Source organism: Castanea sativa, chromosome 9 (genome assembly GCF_040712315.1).
Source record: "Castanea sativa cultivar Marrone di Chiusa Pesio chromosome 9, ASM4071231v1".
Classification (NCBI taxonomy): Eukaryota; Viridiplantae; Streptophyta; class Magnoliopsida; order Fagales; family Fagaceae; genus Castanea; species Castanea sativa.
The window spans coordinates 15,141,035-15,154,359 of NC_134021.1; the positions used below are offsets into that span (position 1 = coordinate 15,141,035).

Consider the following 13,325-nt stretch of genomic DNA (forward strand, 5'->3'; position numbering starts at 1 on the left):
GTTGCAGGGTTCGTATTGAGAATCTCAAAGAGAAATTTTGGGCAGGGTTAACAGACCATGGGCTAAAGCAATACAAGCCCACAGTAAAAGGTTTTTTTTTTTTTTTTTTTCCTTTTTTGAGAGAAAGGTTGAATGTTTCAGTAAAGCAGACCATGTAAAATCAATAAAGAAAGCTTTCACACGTAGACAAAACCAGTAAACTGTCAAAAACATGAGAAAACAACAGGTGGATAGTCATGCATCCATCAAATAAAAGCAATACAACAGGTGGACAATCATGCATCCATCAAATAAAACCAATAGACACGTACACAAAACCAGTAACACTGCCAAAAACATGAGAAAACAACAGGTGGACAATCATGCATCCATCAAATAAAACCGATACATGTTGAAAAAAAATCCCAAATTCTCAGAATATTTAATACCAACTATTCCTTTGTTGCCTATTTTGTAAGTTCAGCTATCTATTCTCAACAGAAAACAGAACACCTTCTAATGGTGTTTACATTATTGTAAGAAAAGTTTGAATAATTTGTAACATAAGCTTCAACAGATTAAAGGACTCTTTGTTTCCTCTTCCTCTTTTGTCGATCTCCAATAGGTGTGAGCTGTACATCACTTGCATCATTTGTAGGATTAGCATCTTCTTCACTTGGTAAGTTGTTGGCAGAATCATTTGCAGCATCACTCATATAATACTGTTAAAAGAATATGGTGTAAATCATATTATGATATGAATAAGTAACATTAAAAATATCTAATTTTTTTATTTAAATTTAATTTATAAGTACTCACATCAGTTATTTGATCAAGTTTAACTGAATTGTCAATTTGTATAACAGGATCAAAAAGTTTCTTCACAGTGTAGATCTCCCATCCCTGTTTGAGGTTATAGTCATTGAGTTCCAATTGGAAGACAAATGTTTTCCCAATAAGGTTTGCTATTTGCAAAGGCAGGTCAAACTCTTCAGGTACCTTGTAGAAACAGTAGGTCATAAATTGCAAGTTCAATTATAGTAAAGAATATATTAAGTCAAATTCTCACCTGTGTACATTTATTTAAGTTCTTTTGCTGATATGTGGAGTAATTTTTCAGCCGTAGAATCAAATAAAATGAATGTTGCCAATCCTGTGTCATCTTCAACTTTCAGTTCAATTCTATACCTGAAAGAAGGCATGGTAGATATAATTTTAATTTTAATTTTTTTTCTCTTTTCTTTATATATATATTTATACTTTTATATTATACATACCTTGGGATTGGGAAGCCTGCCAGTTTGTTACAACGATCACACCACAAATGTTCACCTCTTGGTTTAACCTTTCTACGACATATTTCGCATGACATAAAGTACCAACCGAAACCCGTTTCAATTTTTGTAATCTTTCCATGGCAGGTGAAGATAGTCTCCTGGAATTTCAAATTTATTCAATGAGTTATTTGTAAAATTTAACATGCCATTGTCAATTTCATTTTAGGATTTTTCTTTTGAAGAACTTTTCCCTTACCTTATTTTCAGAGTTCCAGACCATGTTTAATATTTCAATTATGGTTCTTCTATTATTGTTCATTTCTTCTTCAATTGTTCTCTGTGGCTTAAATTGTCTTGGCAGCTCTTCTATGAGACGATTATTTTTCACTTCCCTATTATTGTAACATAAAGAAGTCAGTATAAGCTTGCGTATACTGTAAATATTATATAACATATATTGCTAAAAAGATATAGATTACTTACTGATCCATAAACACAGAAGCCTCTGGAATCTCCAAATTTACATAAACTTTTGTTCCGCTTGTAGATGATAAGTTATATTCTCCTACATTTATATGGAGGAATTTTTTTAAATGCACATATAATTTATTAATGTAGTTATAAATATGCAAATAAAAGAAACAATGTACTAACCTTTAAAAGTTTTCACAATTAGACATGTTGCAACTATAATAAAAGGTCTCGGATTGCTTTTGAAGAGGCTATCATCAATTTCATTTGCAACTGGTCCCCAAAGGGTAAGTTTTATTTTATTTCCTCTGTTCAAATAATGTTATCAATGTAAGTTTTTATTATACATATTCAATGTATTGCAACTTGTAAGAATTAAAAAGTACTGTATAGTCATGACAGTTATGTTCCTCATTGCAACATTTAATCCTTTAATGCTAGGATGTTCAATTGGACCGATAGCAATCACTTTTGCAATAACATCTATGCATCATAAAAATTCTAATGTTAGTTATTTTCATTTATGATAATGATATAATGTATTTTATATAACAGCAATATAATGTAAGATTTTCTAACAATAATAGAATGCGAAATTAATATTCAATTAATTTAATACCTGATAGCTGGACATGACTGTTAAGTCGTTGAACAATGGTGTTGTAGTCAACAAATTCAAAGTTATGATGAGGTATATTGACTTTAGCTTCTGTTAATTCTTGAATGTTGGTTGTTGGCAAGAATATGATCCTATGGTCATTTTGAATTGGCCTATAGATTTCATTGCAAGTGCCAACTTCAAAGTTTGATAATGCATACAGCTGCCCTTCTTTCAGAAAAGGTTTGAGTTTTTTTGAAATATTCTTAGGAATGGTAGAATGTATTGCATTATTCTGCAAGTAAAAGATGTTAGTTGAAGGTATATAAAGTGAATAATATATATAATGTATAAGAAATACTTTGATGTATTTTTTTAAAAACTTATACAAACCTGTTCATCAATAAGAATCATATCTGAACTAATAATTTCTTGATTGTTTCTATTTACAGCATCCCACATCCTTGATACTCATAATTCTGATTTTGGACTTATCACTCTTGTTTGAAAGCTGATTAAGAAAACTGAACTCCATCATCTTTAAGTTTTTGACCTTTGCCTGCATACATCATCCAATACGACAGTTAGTGAAATAAAGTGATGGCATTATAGTAATCAAGCATTTAATTTATAGTTTCATTTCTTTAGCAGTAACCAGATAGAATAATAGTAAATAAATAAACTCAAACACATTAATAAGTCTGTTATTTTTAAAGTTGCAAGACACACCTAAAGGAAGTAAGACACCGCAACAATTTAAATAAGAACTATAAAGAAAGAGTTGTACAGATGTATATATGACCTTTTAACATATAAATTTATTTTACCTTGCATGACTAACAACTTAAATAAGTTTGGTGAAAACCTCCTTGTACACAATATTTTTTGTCTCACAATTTTGATCAGCTTCATCATTAATTATGCGGAACTTCAACCCATCTCTACTTGTTACTCTAGAAACTGCAACATACAATTGCCCATGGCTGAAAACTGGTTTAGGCAAATAAACTCCCACATGTTTCAATGACTGTCCTTGGCTCTTATTTATTGTCATTGCAAAACACATAGAAATTGGGAATTGTGGTGCGGACACGAGATATAGGCCCCCAATTATACACACATATGGGAGGAAGAACAAAAAGAAGACGGCCCAACCTGTGGCCTTATGGATGGAGCCTATTAGTTATTGGGCTTGAGATTAAGCAAGCCCGAACATTTAATAATTAGGGTTTTGTGTTGTTAGGGTTTTATGTTGTAGCTATTTAAACACTTTTTTGATTATTGTAACACAGCTTGGAGAAATATAAAAAACGTTTGCTTTCTTTTTACACTGGTGCCGACTCCAGTCCCGTAGGTGCTGACTCCTAGGGTTTGTTCTATCATTTTTCTGCCCTATTATTATATTGTGGTTGTCCTACGTCAGTTTTGGTATCAGAGCAGACTTCCGATCCATTCAACACCATCGTAGCCAACCACATCAAAGCAAAACCATCAAAAACAAAAGAGAATGACAGTACCTTTCAAGTTTTTGCCCCATGAGATTTTAAACAAGCCCAAGCCAGTCCCTGCAATCCGTGTATTCCCCCAAGCTCCACATGAGTTTCTCACCCCCAAACCAACAGAGAAGCCAGCGGCGCCTCCCCAGCCGGTGACCACCATCCGTGCCCGCCTCTAATCTCAGAACCCACAGCCCACAAAAAAAAAAAAAAAAGGAAGGAGAAGCTGAGACCCACGGACCCAGCACTACACCCATTGCTGCGAAGCCCAACCACCATCACCGCCCAAAACCCAACAGCCACCCGCCGCCGAACCCATTATCACCCTCAATTACCGCCGCTAAAGGCGTCGACCACCGCCGCTGAGGACGCCGACACACTCCGATGCCAAGACCCGAGACAGCAGCCGCCACTCCACGATTCGAGCTGCCGCTGTCTTCCTCGTCTTTGCGCCGCCACAGTCGCCGGTCCCTAGCGCCGCGAGCCCACTGCCGAGCAATATTTTCTTCTGGAGATTCTGCTCTCTTTTAGTTTCTGTGGTTTTTCTTCTTTTCTTTTCAGTATGTGGGTTGAGTTCTTTAGAGTCTGTCGTGCTGAGTTATTTTAAAGACTGTAGTGTTACAAGTTCATAGCACAGTGTAATTTTATTTTGAAAAAAAAAAAAAAAAAAATACTGTTTCTGTGACAAAAAAAAAAAAAAAAAAAAACTGTTGCTTATTTTATTGTATTTCCAAAAATATATATATATATTATTTTATTGTATTTCAAAAAAAAAAAAAAAAAAAAAAAAAAAAGGACACTGTTGCTGTGACAGCCCATTGCTTGTATTGGGCTTTAATTGTTTTCACAGGTTCCTCAGTCCAAGTCAATTCACTACTTGAAGAGCAGACCATGGCTGCCTAATGCAATACGTGGGGCCACTGACTAGGGTACAATTCTGACTCTATATTTTTGGTGGATTCAATTTTATCTCATTAAAAAAAGAATATTATCTTTATGTTTTTTATGTGCATATCCCACCATACTCCATTATCCTATCCAATTTGTGCTCAGATTAATCGTTTTACTGTTTGTGCCCTCTTTCAGTACCCACTCTAAAATTCAAAAAAAAAAAAAAATTCAAAAAAAAAACAAAAAAACAAAAAAAAACCAATTTCTGTGAAATCCCTGATTCTTATTATTAATTGTGGAGCTTCTTGGAATTTGACGTTTATTTGGGCTATCTTTTAATATTGTGAACACTGTCACTATTTGTCTGCAATTCCTTCATTTGATTCATCGATCTAATCTCTACATGCACTCTTGTTTGACCTTTAATTTTACATTGAGAATTGATTACTTGAATTTTTGGGAATCTCAACTGCATTCATAATTATTGTGTTGCATGCGTCTACGTAGTGGTCGCGTCATGTCAAACCCTGAACATCAATCCACTTCTGAATCTAGGCCCTCTTTAGAGCAAACCATAGGAGATCTAGCTAAGAGTGTCCGTGATTTGCTGGATAGGGTAGAGCGAATTGAAACATCTCAAAGAGAGACCACTAACCATGAAGGAGATAACATGCATGGGCAAAATAATAATGGTCACTTTAATAGGGCTCCGCACTTTGAACATGATCACTATAATCACTATGGTCCTAGGGATTATGATGATAGGATGTCTAAGGAAAGGATAGAAGCACCCACCTTTGATGGCTGCCTAGACCCATGGGTTTTTACTGATTGGTTACGTCAAATGGAGAAATTCTTTGACTATTACCATTGGGCTGAGAATAGGAAGGTGAGGTATGCTAGGATGAAGTTAATTGGGAGAGCTGATCTTTTCTGGAAGGACCTTGAGGAAAACCTTAGGTGACGACGTGAGCCCCCATTATTGATTGGATGGAGATGAAGGACGCCCTCTCGAGGAATTATCTTCCTCCAACTTATAGGAGCTCCCTCCTTGAGGAATGGGATCGCCTAAGACAAGGCACTGCTCCTGTGACCGAATACATAGAGAAATTCAAGGAATTCCAGAGGCGAATTCGAATCGTTGAGGAAGAGGTTGTCACACTCAATAGGTTCAAGAAAGGTTTAAATGCTAACCTACTAGGCGAGATTATCACCCGAGGAGTCACCACCTTAAGAGAAGCCTATGACCTTGCTAGGAATTGTGAGTTAGCATCCAAATCTATCTTTTGGCGACGTTCTGAGCCTCGAAGCATTCCTCCCAACCCTCAACTTTTTGGTAGCAAACCTAAACTTACCTTACCCCCTAAGGTCAACCCCAATAGCACCCCGATACAAAAAGAGGACAAGGGAAAAGGTGTGATCAATGAGCCCTCAAGATTAGGCTCTCGCCTCCAATGCTTCAGATGCAATGGGATTGGGCATGTTGCAGCTAGATGTCCCTCTAGAACCCTTGTCATTCAAGAGGATGATGAAAAGGTAGAAGATGTTGAAGAGCTAGTGTATGACCCAAATGCTGAAGAAGGCCAAGATGTTGAGGCCGAATGGGAAGATGATCCCAGTTACCTCACGTGCATTAGAGCCATCTCTCCTCAGGTTGACGATTCCAAGGCTGTTTTTGGTGTCCCTAGAGTGAATGTGGTAAGGTGTGCTTTGACAGAACAAAGGGAAACTGATGATTGGCGAAGAAGTGCCATCTTCCAGACTTACACTAAGTGTGGAGATAAAACGTGCAAGGTTATTATAGATAGTGGGAGTTGCATTAATGCGGTGTCCTCTAACGTTGTTTCCCGCCTAGGCTTGAAATTGATCCCACACCCTAACCCATATAAAGTTTCTTGGGTGGATACTTCCTCCATAGCCATAAAAGAAAGATGTGTTGTCCCACTTCAATTCCTCACCTACAAGGCAGAAATATGGTGTGACGTAATTCCCATGGATGTAGGGCACATTATCTTAGGTAGACCTTGGCTTTATGATTTGGATGTCACCCTTCATGGGCGATCCAATTCTTGCTCATTTATGTTTGGAGGCAAGAAGATTGTGCTTAATCCTTTGAAACCCAAGCCAATCGACATGAGCAAGAAGCCAGAAGTACCGAAGGCGAAAGGTCTGAACATCATAAGCCCAAAGGCGTTTGAGAGGGTAGCAGTTCAGGAATCCATTGTGTTTGTCTTGGTTGCTAGGGAACTTCATGGAGAGACCTGTGAGGAGCAACCTGGAGAAGTGAGGTCCGTGCTCCAGGAATTTAAGGATGTTTTCCCTGAGGAACTCCCCGATCAATTACCGCCTATGCGTGATATCCAACACGCCATAGATTTTGTGCCCGGAGCGACCCTACCTAACTTGCCCCATTATAGGATGAGCCCTGCTGAACATGCCGAGTTGCAAAGACAAGTAGAAGAACTACTTAGGAAGGGTTTTGTTCGTGAGAGCATGAGCCCTTGTGCAGTCCCTGCGCTCTTAACTCCAAAGAAAGATGGGACTTGGAGGATGTGTGTTGATAGTCGTGCCATCAACAAGATCACTGTGAAGTATCGTTTTCCTATCCCTCGGTTGGATGACATGTTGGATATGATGGCTGGAGCAACGATTTTCTCCAAGATAGACTTGAAAAGTGGCTATCATCAAATTAGGGTTCGTCCTGGCGATGAGTGGAAAACTGCCTTCAAGACAAAAGATGGTTTATATGAGTGGATGGTTATGCATTTTGGATTGTCCAATGCTCCTAGTACCTTTATGAGAGTGATGACTCAAGTGCTCAAGCCTTTTATGGGAAAATTCCTGGTTGTGTACTTTGATGATATCCTCATTTATAGTAAGTCTAGGGAGCAACACTTAGACCACCTAACTCAAGTTTGCACAACCCTTAGGAAGGAGAGTTTATATGGTAACCTCAAGAAGTGCTCTTTCTTTACAGATAAAGTTGTCTTCCTAGGTTTCATAGTGTCATCTGAAGGAGTTTCTACCGACCCCCAGAAAGTTCAAGCAATTATGGATTGGCCCGAGCCCAAAACTATACATGAGGTTCGAAGCTTTCATGGGCTTGCTTCCTTTTATCGCCGATTCATCAAAGGATTTAGTACCATTATGTCTCCCATCACTGACTGCTTAAAACATGGGGAGTTTACTTGGACAAAGGCTGCTACTAAGGCCTTCAAGGAGGTGAAACAGAAGATGACTGAGGCACCTGTCATGCGTCTCCCTGATTTCACCAAACCTTTTGAAGTGGAATGTGATGCCTCAGGTATTGGCATAGGGGGAGTCCTTAGTCAAGAGCGTCACCCAATTGCCTATTTCAGTGAAAAGTTGAATGATGCTAAGCAGAAGTACTCCACGTATGACAAAGAATTTTATGTCATTGTACGAGCCCTTTGGCATTGGCGTCATTACTTGTTGTCTCGAGAGTTTATTATCTACTCTGATCATGAAGCTTTGCGTTATCTCAATTCCCAAAAGAAGCTAAATTTTAGGCACGGTAGTTGGGTTGAATTTCTGCAACGCTACTACTTTGTGGTGAAACATAGAGCGGGAGTTGAGAATAAGGCTGCTGATGCACTGAGTCGAAGAGTATCTTTGCTATCAGTCATGAGTGTTAAGGTCACTGGGTTTGAACGACTTAAGGATGACTATCAATCATGCCAAGATTTTGGGGAGCTCTACACTAGCCTAAGTAATGCTTCACATCCCGTCTTGGATGATTATACCCTTCAAGATGGTTACTTGTTCAAAGCCAACAAGTTGTGTATCCCTCGGTCGTCAGTGAGAGATTTTCTAGTTTGGGAGATACATGCAGGAGGCCTTGCAGGTCATTTTGGCCGAGATAAGACAATTGAGGAAGTGGAACGTCAATTCTATTGGCCTGGTCTTAAGAGGGGCGTTGCTAAGATAGTTGGTCAGTGTCGTACATGTCAACTAGCCAAACATCGCAAGCAAAACACTGGTCTGTACACGCCTTTACCCGTGCCAGATCGCCCGTGGCAGGACGTGAGTATGGACTTTGTGCTAGGTTTGCCCCGCACCTTTAGGAAGCATGATTCTATCCTAGTAGTTGTTGATCGCTTCTCTAAGATGGCTCATTTCCTACCATGTTCTAAGACTTCTGACGCTTCTAAAATTGCAAAGCTTTACTTTGATGAGATTGTCAAGCTTTATGGTCTCCCCAAAACCATAGTGTCAGATAGGGATGTTCGATTCATGAGTTATTTTTGGAAGACCTTGTGGCATTTAGTAGGCACCAAATTGAAATTTTCCACGGCATTTCATCCTCAAACCGATGGTCAAATTGAGGTGGTTAATCGTAGCCTAGGGAACCTTTTTCGGTGTCTAGTGGGTGAAGCCAATCGGAATTGGGATTCAATTCTTCCTATAGCCCAACTTGCATATAATAGCTCTGTCAATAGGTCTATAGGCGTTAGTCCTTTTGAGGTTGTGCATGGATATACACCTAGGAAGCCCTTAGATCTTTTGCCCATGTCCCCACATGTTAGGATTTCTGAATCTGCTGAGGCATTCGCACGACATGTTCATGATTTGCATACTGAGATTCACAAAAAAATTCAGGTAAGTAATTCTCAATATAAAATTCATGCTGATACTCATCGGCGTCATGCAGAGTTTCAGGTAGGAGATTATGTCATGATTCGGATCCGACCTGAACGGTTTTCCTCTGGGACCGTTAAGAAATTGCAGGCTCGTAGTGCCGGTCCGTTCAAGGTATTGAAACGAATGGGCCCAAATGCATATGTCATTGACCTCCCTCATGATTATGGTATTAGCTCCTCCTTTAATATTGAGGATCTAGTTGCTTATAAAAGCCCTACAGCTATTCCTGATACTCCTTTTGATGAGCCTTTACTTAATCCTATTGATGCCCCTATGCCTACCCCTTTACCCTTAAATTTGCCCTATGCACATAAAGAATCTATTGATGCTATTTTAGATGAGCAAATTGTTTCTACCAGGGATGGAGGAGTTCACCGTTTCCTAGTTCGGTGGCGCGGGCAACCAGATTCCGATTGCACATGGATTACTAGAGATGAGCTACAGCGACTGGATCCTGACTTACTGGAGTACTATCAGAGCTCTTCATCTTTCCACTCGACGGGGTCGAGTTCCTCTCACCCGGGGGGAGTTGGTGCGGACACGAGATATAGGCCCCCAATTATACACACATATGGGAGGAAGAACAAAAAGAAGACGGCCCAACCTGTGGCCTTATGGATGGAGCCTATTAGTTATTGGGCTTGAGATTAAGCAAGCCCGAACATTTAATAATTAGGGTTTTGTGTTGTTAGGGTTTTATGTTGTAGCTATTTAAACACTTTTTTGATTATTGTAACACAGCTTGGAGAAATATAAAAAACGTTTGCTTTCTTTTTACACTGGTGCCGACTCCAGTCCCGTAGGTGCTGACTCCTAGGGTTTGTTCTATCATTTTTCTGCCCTATTATTATATTGTGGTTGTCCTACGTCAAATTGTCTCCTCTTTAGATCAAAAGGCCATTTTGAATCACTTGGAGATAATGTTATTCTCGGAATGAACAAGCATGTGCCTATATTAGTGCCAGTAATAATTTTTGCTTCTATAACCCATGTAGCCAGCTTTGTAAAAATCAGTCTTGTTCCATTACAAAGTCCTTCATTCTGGTTCAAGTTTCTAAGCAACATAATAGGTAAGCCTACTTTTAATGTCAACTTATGATTTGGCAATCCTAGAAATCTTAAGCTGTTTAAAAACTCAATAGGGTATAAAATGTCTTGATCAGCAACATTCAAAGAAGCCTTGCAAATAGAATCTGAACTCAAATATTCATGTTCTACTCCATTTATTGATGAAATAATGTAGTCATTTAACTCCTCTACAACTTCATTTGTAGGGTCAAGAATTGCCCTTTCTTGAATGTAGTTTGCATCCATGTATTGAGCATCCAAATCAAGGTATGTGCTATTAATAATATCTTCCAGTGGATTTTCTGTAGGTTGGATGATTAGATCATGAGGAATTGTAATGTTATTGCCACCATCACCTTCTCCCAAATCACCATTACCTATTTTTAAAATCCATTCACTAAAGTCTTGTATAGATGATTGTTGTATTTCACTCATATTGTTCTGCATAAGTCTCATATTTTGTTGTAGTTTAAAGACATGACAATAATTCCATAAGTGTGACTGACAAATTGTAGATTGGACAATATCCTCACGTCTTCCCTTTTTCACAACTGGAAGTATTTGCCGAAAATCACCACCTAAAACCACAACTTTACCACCAAAAGGTTTTTCCAAATTCCTTGGATCTTCAATTTGCAGTATATCTTGAAGGCTGCGATTAACAACTTCAAAACAATTTTTGTTTGCCATTGGTGCCTCATCCCAAACTATTATACTTGTTTTCAAAAGAAGGTCTGCTACCTGTGTTTTTTGTTTTATTTCACAAGTTGACTCATCATTGACATTAATGGGGATGTGGAATCGCGAATGTGTTGTCCGGCCACCAGGAAGTAATAGAGTAGCAATGCCTGAAGAAGCAATTGCAAGAGCTATTTTTCCTTTTGATCTTACAGCAGCCAAAATTGTTCTATAAAGATATGTTTTTCCCGTTCCACAATGACCATAGATGAAAAACATGCCCCCACCTTCAGAAAAAACAGCTTCCATTATAGAATTATAGATAGTTCTTTGTTCATTGTTGAGGCCAGATATCAAGATCTCAAGTTCTCTTTGCAAACTTCCTATATCATATGACATTTCTTCTTCAATAAGTCTATTTCCTTTATGAATAAGAATATTTACAGCCGGCTGAGGCATTTGAGGATAGTCTTTCAAAGATTTTCCATATTGTTGGAGGATTTGGTCAATTTCATATAAGCCATAATTTTTCAATTGACTATCAGATAATATCAGATCATGAAAATGGGAGATATGTCTTTGTCTATTAAGTATATCTTCAGTAAGAATTTTCCAATTAGAATCCCAAAAAGTTAAAGGGTCAGATACTTCACAAAACATGAGTATGGTAACAAATAGCTGGCGTAATTGCTTGCCACTGGCCCATTGTGCAGCTTCAATTATGCATTCATGCCATTCTTTATCATCATCTAGAAGTCCAAGTGCATAACATGCATCTTTATAAGTAGGATAAGTAATATTTTTTACAGTCATTATCTCTTTAAAGTTTTTTGGGCCTTTGACAATGTTAAGCAACATTCTCAACTAAAATCGATCTCCACTTGAAGGGTGAGCATTATATATTCTTCCAATACATTTTCTACCTTTTCTTTGTTGCCATTGCCTAACATTTTTATGCCATACCCATTTTGTAGGAAATTCAGCATAAGTTAACTCACGAGCATCTTCAAAAGCTTCATTAGTTTTCATCCATTCAGTAAACTTTGTGTCTTTGATTCCTGGCCTTTGTAAAATGTTGTCCAAATTTGTATTTTCCGGATATATAATGGGATTTTCATTTTCCAAATGAAAGTTTAATCTTTCAACTGGTGGATTTTGAAACTGAATAGGAAATTCAAATATTCTCCAACATGCTTCAAAAGCTGAAATATACCTACAGTCCAAATATGCTTTGGTCTCATCAACAACAATGCTTGGTTGTTGTTCATCATTATCAGTACCTGGCAGATTCTCTTGCAAAACAATTGTGGCTCTATCCGGTCCCTTATTTATGTATTTAAACAAATATTTTATCGATCAAGATCTATTGCACCATTCCACATTCAAATGTGACTGGTACTTTACCAGTAAGTCTACATTATATGGCACTACATACCGATTATCCAAAGTAATTCCATTTTTTACTATTGTTTTCCCATCATTTCTTCTTCTATAAATGGAGAAACCTTCTTCATCGATAGTTGTCTCTTCATAAAATTTTTTTGGAAAATGTTTTGTACATTTATCATTAACCATACAAGGTGATCTTGGGTTTGCATATCCACATGGCCAATGCATCATAAATTGTTTTACATCTTCAAAAGCAATTGGATCTTCATGTTGATCTGGTATTTCTGCTGTGATAATGTTGTCTATGTCTGCTGGACTTGGACACTTATCTTTTGGATCCAAGAAAAGGAGAATATGTGCATGCGGAAGTCCTCTTTTTTGAAATTCAATTGTGTATACTACTGCAATGACTCTTCCAAAATGGGATTCATGCCTCAAATCATGTAATAATTCATCCAAATTTATTTAAAAAACCCTTGTTACAATGTCTGGTCGGTCCTCAACATTCTGGCCTTTTATAAATTCCAAGCACTGAGTGATTTTAGACCATTTTGGATTGCAAGTAAATGTCATAAACAGGTCTGGATATCCCACCTTTCTACATATAGCCATTGCATCTTGATAGTTCTGAGCCATGTATCTTGGGCTTCAAGTAAAGGAGGAAGGTAAGATTATCCGCTTTCCTACTGTTTTTGGATTTGTATCACCATGAAGCACAGCATCTTTAAGCCCACCATATAGTTCAGATCTTAATTTCAGTTGGTTTTGCCTTACCCATTATAATCTTTCCTCTTCAATGGAAGTATAGGCATCGAC

The 13,325-nt window shown here is 37.9% G+C and overlaps 2 protein-coding genes across 3 annotated transcripts; both read right to left on the reverse strand.

Moving 5' to 3' along the window:
• Positions 1-557: 557 nt before the first annotated feature.
• Positions 558-2,486, reverse strand: LOC142611000 (replication protein A 70 kDa DNA-binding subunit B-like). Of its 2 annotated transcripts, XM_075782988.1 has the most exons (8): positions 2,347-2,486; positions 1,911-2,035; positions 1,740-1,821; positions 1,513-1,648; positions 1,257-1,414; positions 1,049-1,167; positions 799-978; positions 558-701 (listed from the first exon to the last, which is right to left on the reverse strand). In XM_075782988.1, the coding sequence occupies exons 6-8, from the start codon at positions 1,139-1,141 to the stop codon at positions 558-560; spliced, it is 417 nt and encodes a 138-aa protein (XP_075639103.1). In that variant the 5' UTR covers positions 1,142-1,167; positions 1,257-1,414; positions 1,513-1,648; positions 1,740-1,821; positions 1,911-2,035; positions 2,347-2,486. The 2 variants fall into 2 exon arrangements, with proteins under 2 accessions (XP_075639103.1, XP_075639104.1); XM_075782989.1 differs by lacking the exon at positions 558-701 and having other exon boundaries at positions 840-978.
• Positions 2,487-10,202: 7,716 nt separating this feature from the next.
• LOC142608812 (uncharacterized) lies at positions 10,203-11,933 on the reverse strand. Its single transcript, XM_075780484.1, has one exon. It carries the CDS (start codon positions 11,931-11,933, stop codon positions 10,203-10,205), a length of 1,731 nt encoding a protein of 576 aa, XP_075636599.1.
• Between the last annotated feature and the right edge of the window lie 1,392 nt (positions 11,934-13,325).